Below are 16795 nucleotides of genomic sequence, written 5' to 3'. Positions count from 1 at the left end.
CCTGGTGGACATCCGGAATAATCTTCTCTTACTATCGTATCGTTCTCGTAGCATCATCTGCTCTCATACATGGTGGGGAAGTGCATGCTGGCGGACAGTCCGAATGGATCGGCGTCGAGCATTGGATCGTAAGGGTCGAAGAGATGGTTGTTGCTCATGCCATTGAAGACTTGGCCACCATCGTTTGGTGCTAATGCGGCCGGGCTGGTGAAGGGAGGGTTCTGGGAAGGCGGCATTGGCGGTGGCATATTGTTTGAAGGTGGAAAGTTTTGTTGTGGGAATGGGCCGGGACCGGCAGAGTGATCGCTCGGATCGTCGTGGTCGTAGGAGTCTGCTTGTTCCTCGTACTCCTGCTCTGTAAAAGGATATTAGCCTAGGATTACAAAGTCCTATACATAAGTAGAGGGGAAGAAAAGGAAACGGGTTAGCGTGCCTAGTTGACTCATGTGGTCCGTGAACTGCGTCTGGTAGAATGAGGAAGGACCGTTGCTCGGTGTTACACCGTTTCCGCTGTTACCGACATTCGAAGCATTTGACATGCCGTTTGAGGAAGGCTGATTTGTTACTAGCGAAGGTCGTTGAGCTCCCATCATAGGGGTAAAGTTTGATCTAGGTGGCTGTGGTCGAAGTGGTTGCTGCTGCTGCTGTGGCTGTTGTTGTTGTTGTTGTTGTTGCTGCTGTTGCTGCTGCTGTTGTGAATGCATAGGTCCAAAATTGGGGGATACTGATTGACCATGGGGCATGAAATTGGGCGAGCGAGTCGCTGATTGAGCAGGAGATGAAAGATGGGAGCCTGGAGTAGGCTGGGTCAAGGGAGATCGCTGAATAGGACCATCAGGTTGGATCATGGGTAGGCCATTGGAGGCGTCAATCTTGGGCGGGCCTTGCAGCGAGCGCCTCTGTTGCTGTCTATTCAACATGGCACGTTGCTGGAGAGGGGCCTGGTTGGGCGAGGCGTGTGCAGCTAGTGGAGGTCTGGTGGCTCCGAGATTTGGACTGCCAGTCTTTGCGCGCAGCTCAGCCTGGACGTCGATGCCTAGAGGCGAAGTAGCGGGTTAGCGCGTGTTGCTTGATCAGACGTCTGGGGAAAAACGGGGTCAGGGCTACCTTTCTCTAGCAGAATCCTCTCGAGTAGAGAATTCTTATACCGGAGCATAAGGCACTCGTCAGCGGCATTGCGGTGACTATTTTGCAGGTTCTGGAGGGTGTCTTCATGATGCTTAATGGTGCTCTCCAATTGCTTGATGTACTCTGTTCTTCGCTCACGGAAGGCGGCCTGGGCCTGCCTGTTCCGCTGCTTGCGCTCTTCCGAGGTGGCATAAATCTTACGAGGGCGTGTTAGTTCTATCATAGACGCGGTAGCAACTGCTGCAGTCATGGGCGGCAATTGGTGGCGGGAGGGCTCACAGGTTTACGGCCGCCTTTGCGCTTCTGCTGCTGGGGCTCTTCCTGGGGATATGGCTCGGCCAGGCCAGGCTCGGGCGACGATCCGATAGACGAGGTCGAACCGTCGCGCTGAGCCTCTACTTTGTCCACGGGAGCCGTCATATCTGTTACGAGACTATCTCCCATCTGCGGCCAGCGCACCCCTCCGTCCTGATAGAGGGGCCGTTGGGCGCCAAGAGATGGGGAAAAGGCGACAAAGGCAGGTCGGTCAGGGTGACAAGAGGCTCTGGTCGCTTAGACGCGCTTGCAGTGGGCAGCCGCAGTGCCGGGACGGGGAATGGATACGGTGTGTATGGGGGATTGATAATGTCTGATAAGAAGAAAGGGTTGGGGCCTGTGGGTGGTCGCGCAGTAGTTGTGAGGTAAGCTCTTGGGTAATGGAAACAAAGATGGGCTCGAACGGAGGGGCGGAAGTGCTGGACTTGAAAAGGCGGGCGGACCACGCTCTTTTGCCCTGCCCAGCGCAGCCAGCTCGACTCCGTGTGGTTAAGACTCGCGGCTGGCCGCCCCAGCAGTGCTTTGTCGGTGGGCGGGCGGGCGGACAGCAAATGGCCACTGTTGGCGCTCCGGCGCTGGGCACCACCTCGCTATGACGGCCAAGCGGGCGGGATGAGCACTGGCTGGCCGCGAAGCAGAGATTTTTTCTTTCTTTCGCGGGGGGGCCTGTCGCAGCCGCAGCCGCAGCGGGCAGTGGCACCAGCAGCACCAGCAGCACCAGCAGCAGCGTCGCATCATCAGCATCATCATCACGAGCGAGGGTGGCAGACTACTATGGGCAGGCCCTGCTTGGGCGTGCGTTCAGTCGACGCCTTGGTGGAGGGGCCCTGAACATGGCTGCTGCTCACGGGCTGGACTGCCATGCCGCCTTGGGCCTAGCACGCCCTTAGCTCCCGCGCCACCACCACTTTTTGCACTGCTTTCTCCGGTTTCTCCAGCGCACGCAGACGCGCCGCCACAGTGCTCGCTGGACTGCCACAGGACACCGCTCGCGGATATGATATGTAATGGACGCACCAGCCCTCTGCTGTTCTCTGCGTACACATGCTACACATACGACCCTCTACAACACACGACCCATCTGCCTGCTCACCCGCCCGCTGCCCCGCTGCGCCACGCGGCTCCGTCACTGTTGCACTCGCTCCGCAAGAGCAGAGGCCGACGTCGGCAGGGCGAGAGCCTGGGTTGGCACATACCGATGACCTCCTCGGCCGGCATATCACCTCTCCTCGTTCGCACACATGGGCTGACGGGAGTGAGGGGGCGCACCCGTCCGCGTCCATAGCTGTCTGCATGACATGCCCCGACCGGCGCCGACAAAAGTCAAATTACAACCACGTCCATCCACCTCGTCCATGGCCATGTCACTACCTGCACCGCGGCGTCTGTCCACCGGCCTGGCTGGCAGCGCACCTGCTCCCGCCGGGAAGCCGCCAAAGCCCCGGGTCACGCCCATCACTAGTACCAACGCCTTGGCTCCCTCGAGACACACCGAGTTTTGGCCATGGGATCGCCGAAGCCGTTGCTTTTATGCACCGCCTGAGCCTCGTTAACCACGTCCAGTCGTAGCGTCGTCGCCCGCAATGTCCGCCTGAGCACCCACCTGACCTGCACACGGTCGAGACTCGCCATACCACTCACCCTCCGCGACCCTCTGCACTGAGAGCCACCGTGAACAAAGGTTCAAATTCCACTGTGCGCCCGCAGTGGGCCGGAGCTGCGTATGCCCCGGATATACTTGCCCCTTTGGGCCTGGCTCGCCGCTGCAATTGGATGTTTACACCTCCAACGACGTTGCAGCAGGGGGGTGCCCTACAGCAACCTCGTCTCCAACCACATGTCTCCCCTCACCCTCCACGCTCGTCACCTTCCCAGTCACTCTCCTCATACGATTCCAGCTAACAATACTCCGAGGCGTATCCATGGGTACGGTACCATTGTTGCTGCTGTCAATGCTACTGCTACTAGAGTACACCTACTGCTGGCGCAAAATATGGTTTATGCTAATGCTTTGAACCGCTCCTCAGCTAGAGTACTATCCGCGGACCGCAGTCCACTGTAACTCTACAGAATTGCACAATGCCTCGTAGAAAATTGCATATTTCCATTGTTGACGTTGCCCATTGCTCTTGCTGATTTGACTACTCTGTGCGACATGATCGTAGAAGGAGCAAACACCCCAACGCTCTTGCCTCACTACTTCACTGCTTTACCCCGCCAATTGCCATAATCACCCATCTCAGAATACGCATTCTTCTTGTGCAACCCTCGGGCCACAACCTCTACTCGTCCACCAACATATCCCAGCATTGACACTGTCTCGTATGGCTTTCTTCCCGTTTTCACTACTTTCAGGTCTCGTATTTACCAATCTAATCCCCTGAAAAGTAGGCAGAAATGGCCTTTTCAGAGATGATTGAATGTCTGCTAACGAAAGCAAGGTCTCGAGTCCGACACTAGGCAGAGATTACATACCAACCTGCATCTGTATCCTCCACCACATCCGGTTGGTGTTGCGACTCCGTCTGTGTCACCCGAATACGACAACACGCAATTTCTGAGCTGCAACGGCATGATCGGCAGCCCTACCAACGGGCCCAGTGCACATCCAGCAGTCGCTTCTCGTACAAAGCCCCGAACTCTATCAGACATTCGTGAAGCAACTGAGTCGACCATTGCTGACACTTTGTCACGCGATATCTTGGCCGGGACTCCTCTCAACTGCCCATCCCCTACCGAAATGTCACCGGCTTCTCATGACGCGTCCAGACAATGTCACAGCAATGATGTTCGGAATGTGGAGAATATTGAACCCGAGAGCAGAAACAGCGTCGAGAGCGATGGTTTGAGATACGTTCGAGGCAGATTTTCAGAAACACCGTCATCACAAAACCTCATAGACTGCAACAACGGAACCAACATATCCAGTGTTTCTGCAAGCAATATCCCCCGGCGGTCATCTTCAAAATTTCGTGTACGCAGTGCTTCAAGAATGCGAAAGACACAGCAAATACTACCCCAGAGCATAATACGAAGCACGACTGCAGAAACACTCAACTTGGTACAAGCAAGGCCCCTATCACCTTCTAGAAGTAGGACTAGTAGCATCCCTAATCATGGCCAATCTCAGTCTCCTGTCCGCCTCACTGCTGCACGCTTCAACCCTGTCGCACATGACACCAATAGGCGCACCCCCTCCAAGACGTTCATTCGTCAGTCTTTACCGAAAGAGCTCCTAGAACATCCGGTACACCGCCATCCCCGAATTGAGCTCGGGTTAGATTTATCAGCAGGAGTATTCGTCGGTGGGGGATGTATTGAAGGGACTGTCCAAATAGACATTGACGATGCGGAGCGAGTACGCCACAGACGAACGCTAGACATTGCTCAGATATCTATCGATCTTCTTGGAATTGAGGAAACCAGCGGCAATAGGCGGGCTGTGTTCCTGAGCCTGGCTACAGAGCTCATTGACAGGGAGAATCCCCCGCCCCAAAACATGGTGGACACGCAGGAGTTAATTGGCCCAGAAAATACATTCTGGCATCTTGTGCCTTCCACTACCAATCTTGCATTCAGCCTTAGTCTCCCACTTGATGTTGGACCCCCTCCATTCTACTCAAAGAACGCGAGGATCCGATACTTGCTCTATGCGTCCCTGCTCATCCGGGACCGGAGCAAGCGGCATCTTGTTAGAACCTCTGAAGATGTCACTGTACTGCCCGTGTATGATCGTATGTCTTCTCACTACGCCTGTCTTTTGGGCGGCTCTGACCATATGACAGCTGAAAAGGCACTGGTTTCACTTCCCAGCCCACTGAATGCCTCTGATGAGTGGATCAGGCCCCGGGGCACGACTGTTGAGGTCGTCCGGCTCACTGCAGGCATACATCGTCAAGTATGGGTCAGCGGTACAAACATTTTCAGCGACGTTTATATTGCCAATAATAGCCACAAGACAGTGAAGAGGATTGAGCTTCAGCTGGAGAGAGACATACTGTGCTACAAACATGTTTGTAGCAAAAGTCTGTTCTGTTGCTTCTTGCTGATGCTAATGAGAACTGTGTGCAGGCTGCTGCATCCACTATGGAGAAGTCTGCAGGTCAGGCTCGTATCTTTGACAGCAATGAGCGTACCATATTGAGCAAAGCAATGGTAAAGAATGGCTCGGCTGGCTGGCATGGTGTGGCTGCAGGCCAAACTCACCTCCGTACCTGCGACCTGGAAGTTCCCCGTGGGCATGCTACAGTGAAATGTGGTATGAAATTACCGCCATAACATAGGCAGACCACTAATATTGCATGCAGGCAAATATTTTGAAGTCCGATATTTCCTCAACGTTATCGTCTGCAGCGCAAACACGTTAGGATGCACGCAAAGTTTCACAGATCAAGCTGACATTGCGTAGAAGGCTTGTTACTGTTCAGCTACCGATTGTGCTTATCCACATGGTGCGTGTCATCACAAGAATGTGTCCTCTTTGCCCTCGATTGACACCTGCGCCACAGAACTCTCTCGACGTAGTACCCAACTCCGTCACACAAGTGGCTTTGGCGATTGAGGAGAAGCGTACCGCAAATCACTCACCCCCACGTCTCAGTCGGCATACCTCTCGATCCGTTCAAGGCCGTGCATTTGCAGCACCACGCACAGAATCCCTCAAACGCGTTCGCGACCGGGACGAGACGATCCAAGAGCTAGGCCGAACCCTTGAGCAAAGCCCTCGCAAGTACAACCTCCGCCGCGCAAACTCGAATTTCGACTACCGTACGTTGCCTACAAATACACATGACAGGACTGCGGGACACGGCAAGGCAGCAGACCTTCAAGATCGTCTGCGTCGCATTCGGTCCAATGATGTAGTCGGTCCCAAATATCCTACTACCTTGCAAAGAATGCATTCTACAAAATCAAGACAAGGCGCAGAGTCGGCGCTTGGCTTTCGGGAAGCGGAGATACATGAGGATACTGAACTTGGGGAGTTGGATTCGAGTGGTGATGGGCTGTTGGGAGCGAGGTTGGACGGAGTAAGTGAGCGGCCATATTGGTTTAGCAAAAGGAAGAGTTTTGAAAAGTGGAAGGACATGGCCAATCTTGGTGTTGGATGGCTGAGGAGTGGTTGATATTAGATAGTTGGAGAGGGATAGAGATGGGTAGGTACAACGTTGTTTCTTCGTCTTGCATTGGGTGTGATATTTGGTCATGACTCTATTATCATACGCTCATATCTAATCGTCCTTGTATCTTTTTTTTCCCTTAACCCTCTTACCCAAACTAATTCATATCGTACAGTAGCTTCCACACTTTTTTTACTTATTACATACACCCAATGTTAATATACAAGATTAACAACACAATCACCTCCTCACGCCCGACTCTTACTCAACTCACTCTGCGCCGTCGCCGTCGGACCCCCCTTAACCCTCTCCCCACCCGTAACCTTCTTCTCCCCAACAGTAATATCATGCAACGCCTGACTCGTAATCGGCTCATTCGCATGGCTCTGCGCATGCGCCGTAGGACCATCCTTAACCGGACCATCCTGACCCGTAAGTTTCTTCTCTGCCTCTGTAATTTTATGCAGCGTCGTCGAGTCCAGGGTACCGGAGTGCGATGACGTCGTTGCATTCGCAGCGTTATTATTATTGTTGTTGTTGTTATTATTGTTGTTGTTAAGACTATTGCCAGATGTCAAGGCCGACTGAGCGATAGATGTAGGACCGCCTTTTATGGCATCCTCGCGCCCTGTTATCGCCCTCTCGGCCATGGTGATGTCGTGGATTATGCTCCCCGTGAGTGTCTGGCCGGCGTGTGCTTGGGCTTTTGCCGTGGGACCGTTGGCGACGGGCTTGTCGCTGCCGGTTATGGCCTTTTCGGCAGCTGTGATTTGCGAGATGAAGGTTGAGTCGATTTGAAGGGCTGGCTGCGGGGTCTGTGAGAAGGGGCGCGTGGTGTTGTGGTTGCTTAGGTCGTTGGTAGAGGTTGTGCCGAGGCGCAGTGCGCATGGTGATGTAGGGGTTAGCCGCGCGGTTGGGCGGGCGAGGAGGAAGTTGCGGTTTAGACGGAGAAATTTGGATGCCATTTTTTGGGGGTGGTACGAAGAGGTGTGATATGGTGGTGATCTTGGGGTTGTTTTCGACTACCTTTTTCCTATACAAATGCGAAGGAGAGGGAATCACAAGACGTGAGCTTGTCTTTTATGTATACCGTGATGGAACTCTGATGTAATGTCCATATTCCACAAAACAATGCGCTTAGACCCTTAGAACAGCATACCCGTGTTTTGTGTGGGAGAGGTGACGTTACTATGGGTCCCAAGAGATGGCATTCTACGCTGTTTGCTGTTCATGGCCGTGCTTTCTTTTCCCTAGGCCATTGCAAATTTCTGCATCAATGGCGTTTACATTGCGATGATGATCCTGAGATGCAGGGAACCGCATCACCGATGGCGTTGGCGACAGCGCGATGCGTGTCGATGGTGTGGTGGAGCTATGATGTCAGCATCTTCTGGGGAAGAAGAGATGATGCGCCCTCCCTGCATGCCTCTTCACACATCTCACCTCTTGCAGCCCTTAGATGCGGGCTACCGTCTGCTAGTTAAGCGCGCGTGTGATGACGCCGTGTCAGTCTTGGCATACAACAGTATCTCTTACGTTAATGGGGACCCTCTCAATTGGCGTTTAAAGAGACTTGCTGCAACACCACCACAGTGCCAGTGTTGCGTGTATGGATTGGACATTTCGCGGTGGTTATTCATTTATGCTATGTAAGAAATCGAAAGGTAATTGTACTGCATAGTACTAGCATGCGGGAGCAGAATAGCTGCATGTTGTGTTATGTTTCTTCTCTTCTTGATAGACGTCGGAAGTCTCCTACTCAATTCACTCCTATTAAAAATTATATCGACTTCACTATCCACACAGTGCGCGAAAACCATACGTACATGATTACGTGTATTTGGAAAATGATCCAGCTTTGAGGGTTCGTCTCAATTCAAGCCTTATTACTACTATGATCCTCGTATATACCCATAATGTCTCGCCGAACCAAGCACTTATTTGGTCTACCATGTAAAGATAGTTTGACAGCGGACTATCCACTGGGATATCCCTGCCATGATACAAATTTAATGCTATATCTCTGGTAAATATTATACTTTAGATACAAATCACATCACCACTTTTGCATATCAAAGCGAGTCCTTCAACAAACCAGGTCCTCACAACGGGACCAAACATACTGATAAAGATTGATCAAACTTGAAACCATTTAAAAACCCATTACATGCTTGAACGCTTGCACAAAATAAAAGCTATCTCAAAAAAGGAAGGAGCATGCCAGTTTCCCAGCACTTTTACGGCGAGGTCCGTCGAGGCCTGAATCTCGTATCGAAACCCTTTTGATTGACAAACCACGCGTTGTGAGTTTTCCACTCGGAATTCGGGCGTGCAAGCTCAATCTGTAGAAAAAAAAATTCATGTTAGCATAGTTCTCGAACTGCGAAAAAAAGAAGGCACGGAAAGAAAGAGAACTTACCTCAAATCTCCTCAAGAAACTTGGAACAAGCTTGTAAATCTCCAAGAGGCTAATGTTCTTGCCAATGCACGTCCTGGCTCCAGCACCAAACTGCAACATGGTTCCCTTCATCTCCTTGAGCTTCTCGGGCGTCGCCTCGAGCCAGCGCTCTGGACGGAAAGCCTCAACGTCTAGACCAAAGACTTCGGGTCGGCGATGCACGACCCAGGCGTTGCAACCGACGATTGTGCCGCCGGGGATGAATTCGCCGTTAATTTGCATGCCCTGTGGCGGAACGATGCGCTCGAGGAGGAGACCGGGGCCAGGGTGGAGACGGAACGATTCTTGAATGACGGCGTCGAGATAAGGGAGTTTCTGGGTTTCAGACCACGAAACGGTCTTGTCGGGGCGCGATTCGATGGTGCCGTCGGCAACGGCGGTGTCGAGTTCTCGCATCAGCTTGGCGTAGGCATGGGGGTTCTTGATGAGGAAGTAGAAGACGGAAGAGAGGGAAAGGGCGGTAGTTTCCGAGCCGGCAAAGATCATGGATGTGCATGTGGAGAGGATACGGTTGTCGTCCATGAACTCGTGGTCATGACTAGCTTGCGCGAACTTGGAGAGGAGATCGATACCGTGGGGGTTTGCCCTCTCATCGTCTGAGAGACCGAAGCGCTTGATTTTCTCTACCTGGTTGGCACGCTCACTGGAGCGCTTCAGGGCAAAAAGCGTTACTGGATGGACGCGCTTGTCCAGACCGATGCGCTGAGCAAAGAGCAGGATTGGGTTTCTCCAGAGAAAACGATCTAGGATGGGCATTTGACCAATCTAAGGAATGTAAGTACAACGATGTACATGGAGGTCCCTACACGAGCAACTTACCGGTGCGACGTAGTCCAAAAATTGACCCAAGAAGCCAATAATGCCGTCCACATCTTTGTTGCCCTCGACGAATCCAAGACGCTTGCTCCATGTCAACTCGCCGATGACGTCAAAGGCAAAGTACTGGAGCCATTGACTGAAGTTGCAGGTGGCACCAGGATTGGCGAACAGCTGTTCCGTCCTGTCGAGGAAGTATGTAAGCGTCGAGCTTACGAGAGGCTCATAGCTGACAAGCGAACTCATGGCGAAAGCATTGTTTACGCATCGGCGGTATTTTGCGTGGAAGTCTTCGTCGGTAGTACTAAAGAGAGATGGTAGAGATTTGCCCTTGGCCACTGCGCGTTGAACGGGATAGAACTCAGACTGAGAACGATTAGGCAACGCTCGGTAAACTCTTTTGTTGTATTCGTACCTTTGTGAATCCCTTATTCAACCCATATATGACCTTGATCGCCTTGGGGTCCGCAAAAGACAATACATTGGGTCCTATCCGTACAATATCTCCATGTTTGCGATGCAGTGCAATAATTTTCCAGTGGTGGTTCCGCGTGTATACGTCCAGTACCCTCCACCAGTTGGTATATGCAGCAAGCCGAGGTCCAGGATATTTGTTTAGTCCTTTCCAGTACTTGTTATTGAGTAAAAACGCAAGCGTAGTCGTAGCCAGCACGAGCGGCCAATATCGCACGAGCAGCGGAAGGATCTCGTTGACAATCATCTTGTGTAACCCAGTGTCAGCGGTGATAGGTGCTGTCGATCCAGGGTCCAGGTATTCACGATGTCCGGAACAAGATAGGTAGAGCCCTTTATATATGATTATCGGTATACATGCTTGAATATGCAACCGGCAGCTTGCACTCGGATCTGTGCCGTCATTTCCTGATACAAGGCACTCGGATGCCACCGGTCTGGTCTAAGTTACGCGTTCAGGTGCTTGTGCGCAGTGGTTTGCGTCGGCAGTTGACATGTTTGACGTGAGACGGCGGAAGTGGATCGGTGGCTACAATGGAACGGCTGAGAAGAATCGATAGCGCGGGGAAGGAAGAATCCCAGAGTTTTCGCGGGGTAGTAGTAAACATTTATCAATACTAAAATGCGTCTACAAAACCGGACTTTAATTTACGTTGTTTTTTACATGAACATCTAGTCATTTCAGCGCGCTCACTCTTTCCGCGGTGCATTTAGCGGGCAACGCATACACAAAACGCCGCGCATTGTCAGAATCTTAACATATTCTCTCACCATTATCGGAATTTGGCTCACACCGGCACGGTCATGCTGCACGCGCTCTGTGCTATTCCAGAACTGCCGACGTTGGTTGTCTCAACAGCTAAACCTTGTGCGAAGGATAAGGAGAGATTGTGGACCTTGGAAATGTCGGCAGTTGTATCGTAATGTCATAATCGCAACTGCCGGTCTCTTCTTTTAGCCGACTAGTAGGCGGCTCAAGGGCCCCGACGCTCCGTATTGCTGCACGTGACTATGTACACTTATAGATTCGAAAATTGGCGCATGTCATATTATATGTACGACGTCACTTTTAAGATAGCAATAATCGATGTACGCCCTACGTGAAAGATAAGAAGTAGCATTTACAGCTGATAGGGTTGGTGTCACGTGCATCCCTGAATCCAGTTTGAGGCGGTTCCGATATGACGAGGCTGACAACTCAGCATTTGCCAGTTGTCTCTTATCAACTCAGCAAGATATTCCAGACAACGAACTGTCATCTCCACAGAAAACTCATATAGTTACCTTCAACGCTGCCAACTGCACTGTGGTATGCCTCGGTATCACAGCCTTCGTCAGGTGCTACAATATGGGTGACAGCCTACAGGCCAAAGCATTTTTGACAGCTTGTTACTCTTCTTGACACTACATCTTGAGATCCCCTGCACCAATCACACTTGATATACATCACTGCACAAAAGAACCAAATGTCTTCTTATCTATGGACATACGGAACTCTAACAAAAACATAGCAGTCAGCAAGTAGTGATTTCGCAGCAATCCAACGAGCCATCAATAGACATGGTGAGAAGATTTGAGCACTCCTATATTACATACTTGCATGTGGTTCGGCCCGAAGTGATCTGAGGATTGACACCAGGTCCGCGTATAGTGACCCAGTTTTCTCTCGCACTTCAAGTAATACGCATACCACATCTTCCCTGTCAGCCAAGACTAAAAGTGCACCATCGGAAAGAATACCTCCGTAATCTACACTACTGGGCCCCATGGATATACCAAGTTTACATGAACAAAATTTAGGAATTTCCACAGGGCCTGGATTTCGGCGTAGCCGCGTTTCGCAGTACACACTGTCTCATCTCCTGGGACTTGAATTTCTGTAGGCCATGCACGGGCTTGTAAAAAAAAGCAGTTTTGATGCACAAAACCCTTAACCCCGCAAACGATTCTGGGCCTAGGTAGACCGGGAATGAGTACGTACGATAAAACATTAGTGGGGGATGAGTGGGAAACATGAGATCGGCGTGAAACAACAAATGCTACTGTAGCATCTTAAGCTCAAAAAAGGAAATCAAAGTGAGGCCGAAGGTCTACATCTCCGTGGGGGCAATATATGGTTTATGATGAGCGTTTTCGTAAAGGGATATGTCAAGAAAGTCATCACAGGGATCGTCGCTCGTTCGCGGATGCCATGTCGGCGCTGAAATCCCAAGATGGAATATAAACCGCATGGACGATACTATCAGGAGGTGGAGACAACCATATCTTGGAGATATAGCTTTGAAGACTTAGCTAGCATTTCTCCCAGTAGTTCAGTCTGCGAGACAAGTGTATACAGAACCACTTGTTTCTGGAGTCCCATGGTACGATACGGCAAAACTTCCCGAATGAGAAATGGCTAACGTTTGCTTATTGAGCACAAGAAAGAACTCTTTTAGGGGTACGTCAGCGGCGGCTGGAGATGGTCTAGACGCCATAGTGGAGGTCGAGATGCTTTGACTGTGGAGTGGGAGACTAGTCGAAACAGTGAGGAGTCTGGCGAAGCGCCGACAGAGTTCAACAGTTATGCCGTGCATGCAATGTGCTCAAGAAGGTACGCTAGTGCAGGGAACATGGATAAAGTGACGAGCGAAGCCACCGATGAAGAGCAAAGGCGACCTTTTTTCAGTGCCTAAGACTCCACCGATCAGCCTTATATGTATATCAGTAAACATGTGTGTGTGTGTGTGTGTGTGTGTGTGTGTGTGTGTGTGTGTGTGTGTGTGTGTAGACAAGTGTGACAGTCGAGGGACAGTTTGAGGGGTCAGGGTGCCGACAGCCACTAGGGGCCCATCCGATATCCCCGATCGTGGTGTTCTCAAAGATGATATGCTAAGGTGTGCGGGTGAGGAGTTGGTGTGGTGGATCCCAGAGATGCGGTAGTCCAAGCTCTCCGTCAAGGATGATGGGGGAGCGGCTGGTGTCCAAGTCCCCCGCCTGCAATCTATCCAGGAAGGGATGGGTAATGGACAGCCACCAACTCGGGGCAGACCCCTTATACAGAGTGTAGTGTGGGTGGCCCATGTTCCGTTCTCTTTCAGTGACATCTGTTTTGAGACAACTATACGCGAGTGCATTAATACCTCGTCGGCAAGGTTGAGCTCAGGGTGTATCGATGTTTCCTAAACAAGGCGGGACAAGCCAAGTGTAAGTTGTAGATCTAGCCCGCTTACTGCTGAGGAAAGTAAGACAGTATGGCACCATGCTAAAAGGGAATGTTGGAGACAGGGGCTTGGGCAACTATTGCGGGTGGCCAGATGCAGCTGGCGTAACGTCAATACGGTGGTGATAGCAACCCGTGTCTAGAGGGAGACCGTTGGGTTAGCAGTCACAATGGCTTGCGGTGCACCTGCATTACTGCCCACCACGACTTGAGGATGGACAAGGGGAAAGCTGGGGGGGGGGTGGACTAGAGATACAAGGTTGCAGCGCGGGAAAGGATTTGGGGGGAGGAGAAGTTTGGTAGCGCTCAAGATGGGAGGGCAGCGGCGCGCAAGTGCGGTCAAAACAAGACGGGCTAAATTTTTTTCTTGTTGCAAGTGCAGGTTTGCTTGCCATGAGTGAGTCATCGGGCTCTGTCACGATAGCTGCATGGATGGAGCCATGGATGATGTGCGGGCGGTGCCCTGCCAGCGTGTAAGTAGCAAAACGCAGGCGGGTGGAGGAAATGTTTGCATGAACAGTCATAGGACATGAGGAATCTGCATCGTGAGCGTCATGTTGTGCGTAGGTGGGCGCGAGGACAGGGCCTGGGTGAGGGATGAGGGACGAGGGACAGGCAGTGGATGAGTCGTGGGGGCTCGGAAGGAGAAAGCCGGTTGTGGTCGGCTCAGTGGGGCGGCTAGCTTGACAGAACCCTGTCGAGCTGAAAATGCGTGAGCATGAGCGTCGGGTGTCTATGGAGAGTCAGACGGTCGGAACATTGCCGTTGCGACTAGAGAGCACTCTACGCCGAGAGAGGCATACTGTATGCGCATGCTACAGCAAAACACCATTGTCTATGTGGGGTAGGCCGCAACGCCGGTCGCCCTGTGGGTTTTGCCCCCCGGATATTCGTTTGCGTGGGAGGCGCAGTCGACATGTCTGAAACATGGGACATGTACGGTAGGCTGGGTGCTATCGATAAGACCGTCGCGCTGGGACTGAGACGACGACTAGGACCATCACTGGTCCATATCGGACATGCCGGGCACTTGCGTAATGCTCTTCACCATGCTTCACTTGATCGCCCTCGCTCTCCAATCGCGCCGACGAGGACGTTGCGGGCGTTCAGTGACGAAACCCATCTCCTGGGCCCTGCATGCTCTGCTCCGCAGAGAGGCGAAGCTTTTCTTTTGGGCGGACGGTAGTATCTATCTAGTACATGGGCCGGCTGCTCGGACAGGGCGAATTATAGCCAGCATTGCCAGTTTTTTTTTTGCAAGCAAAAAAATAGATACTGTGGAGAAGGGTACCGTCCCGTGTGCACCGTACTCTCTACTGTAAATCCCACACAGTAGTACGTAGGGTACTTCGGACATGTGCGAGAGCGTCGGCGGTGCCGCCAGCAGTCGACCGTCACCGCCTTGCACCGCCTGCCCTGCCTGCACCGCCGCAACAGCGCATCATGTGCTCCGGCCACATGAGTGAAGTGGCGCACCGCATCACCGCATTGCCAGCAGCAGCATCACCGACAGCAGAAGCATCGTCAGTGCCAGCGTCATGAGGTGCTTCGGGTCGTGCCATGGCTGCCCACAGCCCAAGATGGCATGCAGCCTCTTCCTGCTTCAGCAGCCGCCGGAGCTACTCGACAATGCTACTCTTTGCTCTGCTAAGCTTCTGGGCCGTGTCTGCAAGAGCCGGTGCACATGATCGCGGGTTTCTCGGTAGACCAACCCTGCCCTCCCCCCTGTCCGACCCGCTGATTGGACCGAGTGTTTGCAGCCCATTTTTAGGCTCAAGCAACGTCAACCTGTAGACTGCCCAAGACTACCTCGACTACACCCACTCGCAAGACTCTGCCAGCAACACACCCCTTGACAAGCGCAGAAAGCCTTCACCCATCCCTTGCACCCCCCGGCCCCCCCGAAAAGGGTATCAAAGCCGCTGCGGTCCCCTCTCCATCTGGACGCCCAGGGAAAGCTTCTGGAATCCGTGTCATGTTGCAACACCACATGCTCGACAGTAAGCTCAGTCGCAGGCTTCACTTTTTTCCCCTTCGCCAGCTCCGCCAACGGCGTCTAGTCCACTCCGTCTAGGTGCTGCTGCTGCTGTCCTTCACGGCCGCCTGTTACGGCCGGCCGGCCCCCGTGTGCTCTTGTGCGTCTCGTCGAGCCATGGCTCTGCCTGCTTGCTGCGTATGTACATGGCTTCAGCTGCCATGGTCAACGAGCCAGTAATGCTCTCGGCCATACTCGTACACTAACTTTGCTACTTCCACTCGAGAGGCTGATCAAGCGCCTCGTTGCTTCTCATCTCCGGCCATGCATGTCCAAATCGTCATTTGCACATTGTGCCCGCCATGAGCAGCCCGTCGCAATCTTCGCTCACGCCTATCCACGTGTGCACAACGCTTTCGCCGTGCCCGTCGGTCAGCTTAGATCCGACTAAACCTGCAGCCTGCATATTTTCGCCATATGCACGTTTAGACAAGCTAAAATGCGCTGCGCAGGCAAACGGGGCAGTGTGCATGAAATCCTTGCCGAGTGTGTGGCCACGCCGAGCGGCCCATGATCGTCGCTTGTAAGCTCTTAAGAGATGGCACCCACCACCACCACTAGCCTTTCTTCACCCTCCGCCTCCCACCTCGCCTTCCCCCCTCCTCATTCGCCCGCCCTTCCCTGTCTCTCCATCTCAATCAAAGGCGCCTCAGCAATCACCACATCCGCCCAGAGACATTTTTTTTTACCTTTACAATCTCTTTTGTTTCTTTCCTTTAAATCGTTTGAATCCGTCCCATCTAATATCGCAATCCGTCTCGCACCTACCACCCTGAAACACACATACCCAAGGCCACTATGCCGATCTCGTTACTACCCGCTTCGGCTGCGGCCTTTGCGCCCCGTTCCAACGTCAACGTTGTTTTGGCCTCAAAAGCCGAGCCATGGTTAACACAAACCTTGAAGAGAGTCAACCGGGTCAAGCAGCCGTTGAACAGTGTACAACAACACACGCGCTGCCTGACCGAGACACTATCCGGCCCAAATGCCATCTGGTCGCTTTGCTCCATCATGGTACCAAAGGCTCCCGACTCGGAACTGCGCAAGAACTCGAACCCGCTCGTCCAGTCTCGGTTGAACTACCAAACCATCCACATCGAGGCCTATGTCGTACACGTCGACATGGTTTCACAACATGAGGTTGNATTCAAGCTTACACAGGAGACCATCGATGCGCTTATTGAGTACCACAAGGACATCTACTCGGTTGATGTCTCCGCCAGCACCTGGGAGTGGGCTGAGAAGGAGCA

The 16795-nt window shown here is 52.5% G+C and overlaps 7 protein-coding genes across 7 annotated transcripts; 3 read left to right on the top strand and 4 right to left on the bottom strand.

Moving 5' to 3' along the window:
* Positions 1 to 53: 53 nt before the first annotated feature.
* Positions 54 to 1548, bottom strand: COCCADRAFT_95285 (uncharacterized protein; the record flags this gene model as incomplete). Its single annotated transcript, XM_007713764.1, has 4 exons — positions 54 to 355; positions 422 to 1036; positions 1108 to 1365; positions 1416 to 1548. 4 exons carry the CDS (start codon positions 1546 to 1548, stop codon positions 54 to 56), a joined length of 1308 nt encoding a protein of 435 aa, XP_007711954.1.
* A 696-nt stretch (positions 1549 to 2244) lies between these two features.
* Positions 2245 to 2899, bottom strand: COCCADRAFT_36469 (uncharacterized protein; the record flags this gene model as incomplete). Its single annotated transcript, XM_007713763.1, has 4 exons — positions 2245 to 2415; positions 2574 to 2623; positions 2667 to 2732; positions 2815 to 2899. The coding sequence occupies 4 exons, from the start codon at positions 2897 to 2899 to the stop codon at positions 2245 to 2247; spliced, it is 372 nt and encodes a 123-aa protein (XP_007711953.1).
* Positions 2900 to 4015: 1116 nt separating this feature from the next.
* Positions 4016 to 6566, top strand: COCCADRAFT_36468 (uncharacterized protein; the record flags this gene model as incomplete). The annotated part of the gene is made up of 6 exons (XM_007713762.1): positions 4016 to 5177; positions 5229 to 5455; positions 5515 to 5701; positions 5751 to 5805; positions 5852 to 5894; positions 5952 to 6566. The coding sequence occupies 6 exons, from the start codon at positions 4016 to 4018 to the stop codon at positions 6564 to 6566; spliced, it is 2289 nt and encodes a 762-aa protein (XP_007711952.1).
* Positions 6567 to 6808: 242 nt separating this feature from the next.
* On the bottom strand, positions 6809 to 7525 carry COCCADRAFT_36467 (uncharacterized protein; the record flags this gene model as incomplete). Its single annotated transcript, XM_007713761.1, has 1 exon — positions 6809 to 7525. The coding sequence occupies one exon, from the start codon at positions 7523 to 7525 to the stop codon at positions 6809 to 6811; it is 717 nt and encodes a 238-aa protein (XP_007711951.1).
* A 1272-nt stretch (positions 7526 to 8797) lies between these two features.
* On the bottom strand, positions 8798 to 10555 carry COCCADRAFT_25985 (uncharacterized protein; the record flags this gene model as incomplete). Its single annotated transcript, XM_007713756.1, has 4 exons — positions 8798 to 8902; positions 8980 to 9783; positions 9838 to 10200; positions 10250 to 10555. 4 exons carry the CDS (start codon positions 10553 to 10555, stop codon positions 8798 to 8800), a joined length of 1578 nt encoding a protein of 525 aa, XP_007711946.1.
* A 3871-nt stretch (positions 10556 to 14426) lies between these two features.
* On the top strand, positions 14427 to 15936 carry COCCADRAFT_36464 (uncharacterized protein; the record flags this gene model as incomplete). The annotated part of the gene is made up of 6 exons (XM_007713760.1): positions 14427 to 14614; positions 14708 to 14807; positions 14948 to 15037; positions 15282 to 15510; positions 15552 to 15645; positions 15774 to 15936. 6 exons carry the CDS (start codon positions 14427 to 14429, stop codon positions 15934 to 15936), a joined length of 864 nt encoding a protein of 287 aa, XP_007711950.1.
* Positions 15937 to 16343: 407 nt separating this feature from the next.
* COCCADRAFT_25984 (uncharacterized protein) lies at positions 16344 to 16777 on the top strand (the record flags this gene model as incomplete). The annotated part of the gene is made up of 1 exon (XM_007713755.1): positions 16344 to 16777. A coding segment is annotated over one exon (434 nt), but the record flags the coding sequence as incomplete, so codon positions are not given.
* Between the last annotated feature and the right edge of the window lie 18 nt (positions 16778 to 16795).

This window comes from Bipolaris zeicola (genome assembly GCF_000523435.1).
Source record: "Bipolaris zeicola 26-R-13 unplaced genomic scaffold scaffold_67, whole genome shotgun sequence".
Taxonomy (NCBI): domain Eukaryota; kingdom Fungi; phylum Ascomycota; class Dothideomycetes; order Pleosporales; family Pleosporaceae; genus Bipolaris; species Bipolaris zeicola.
This window is presented reverse-complemented; position numbering and strand designations above follow the sequence as displayed.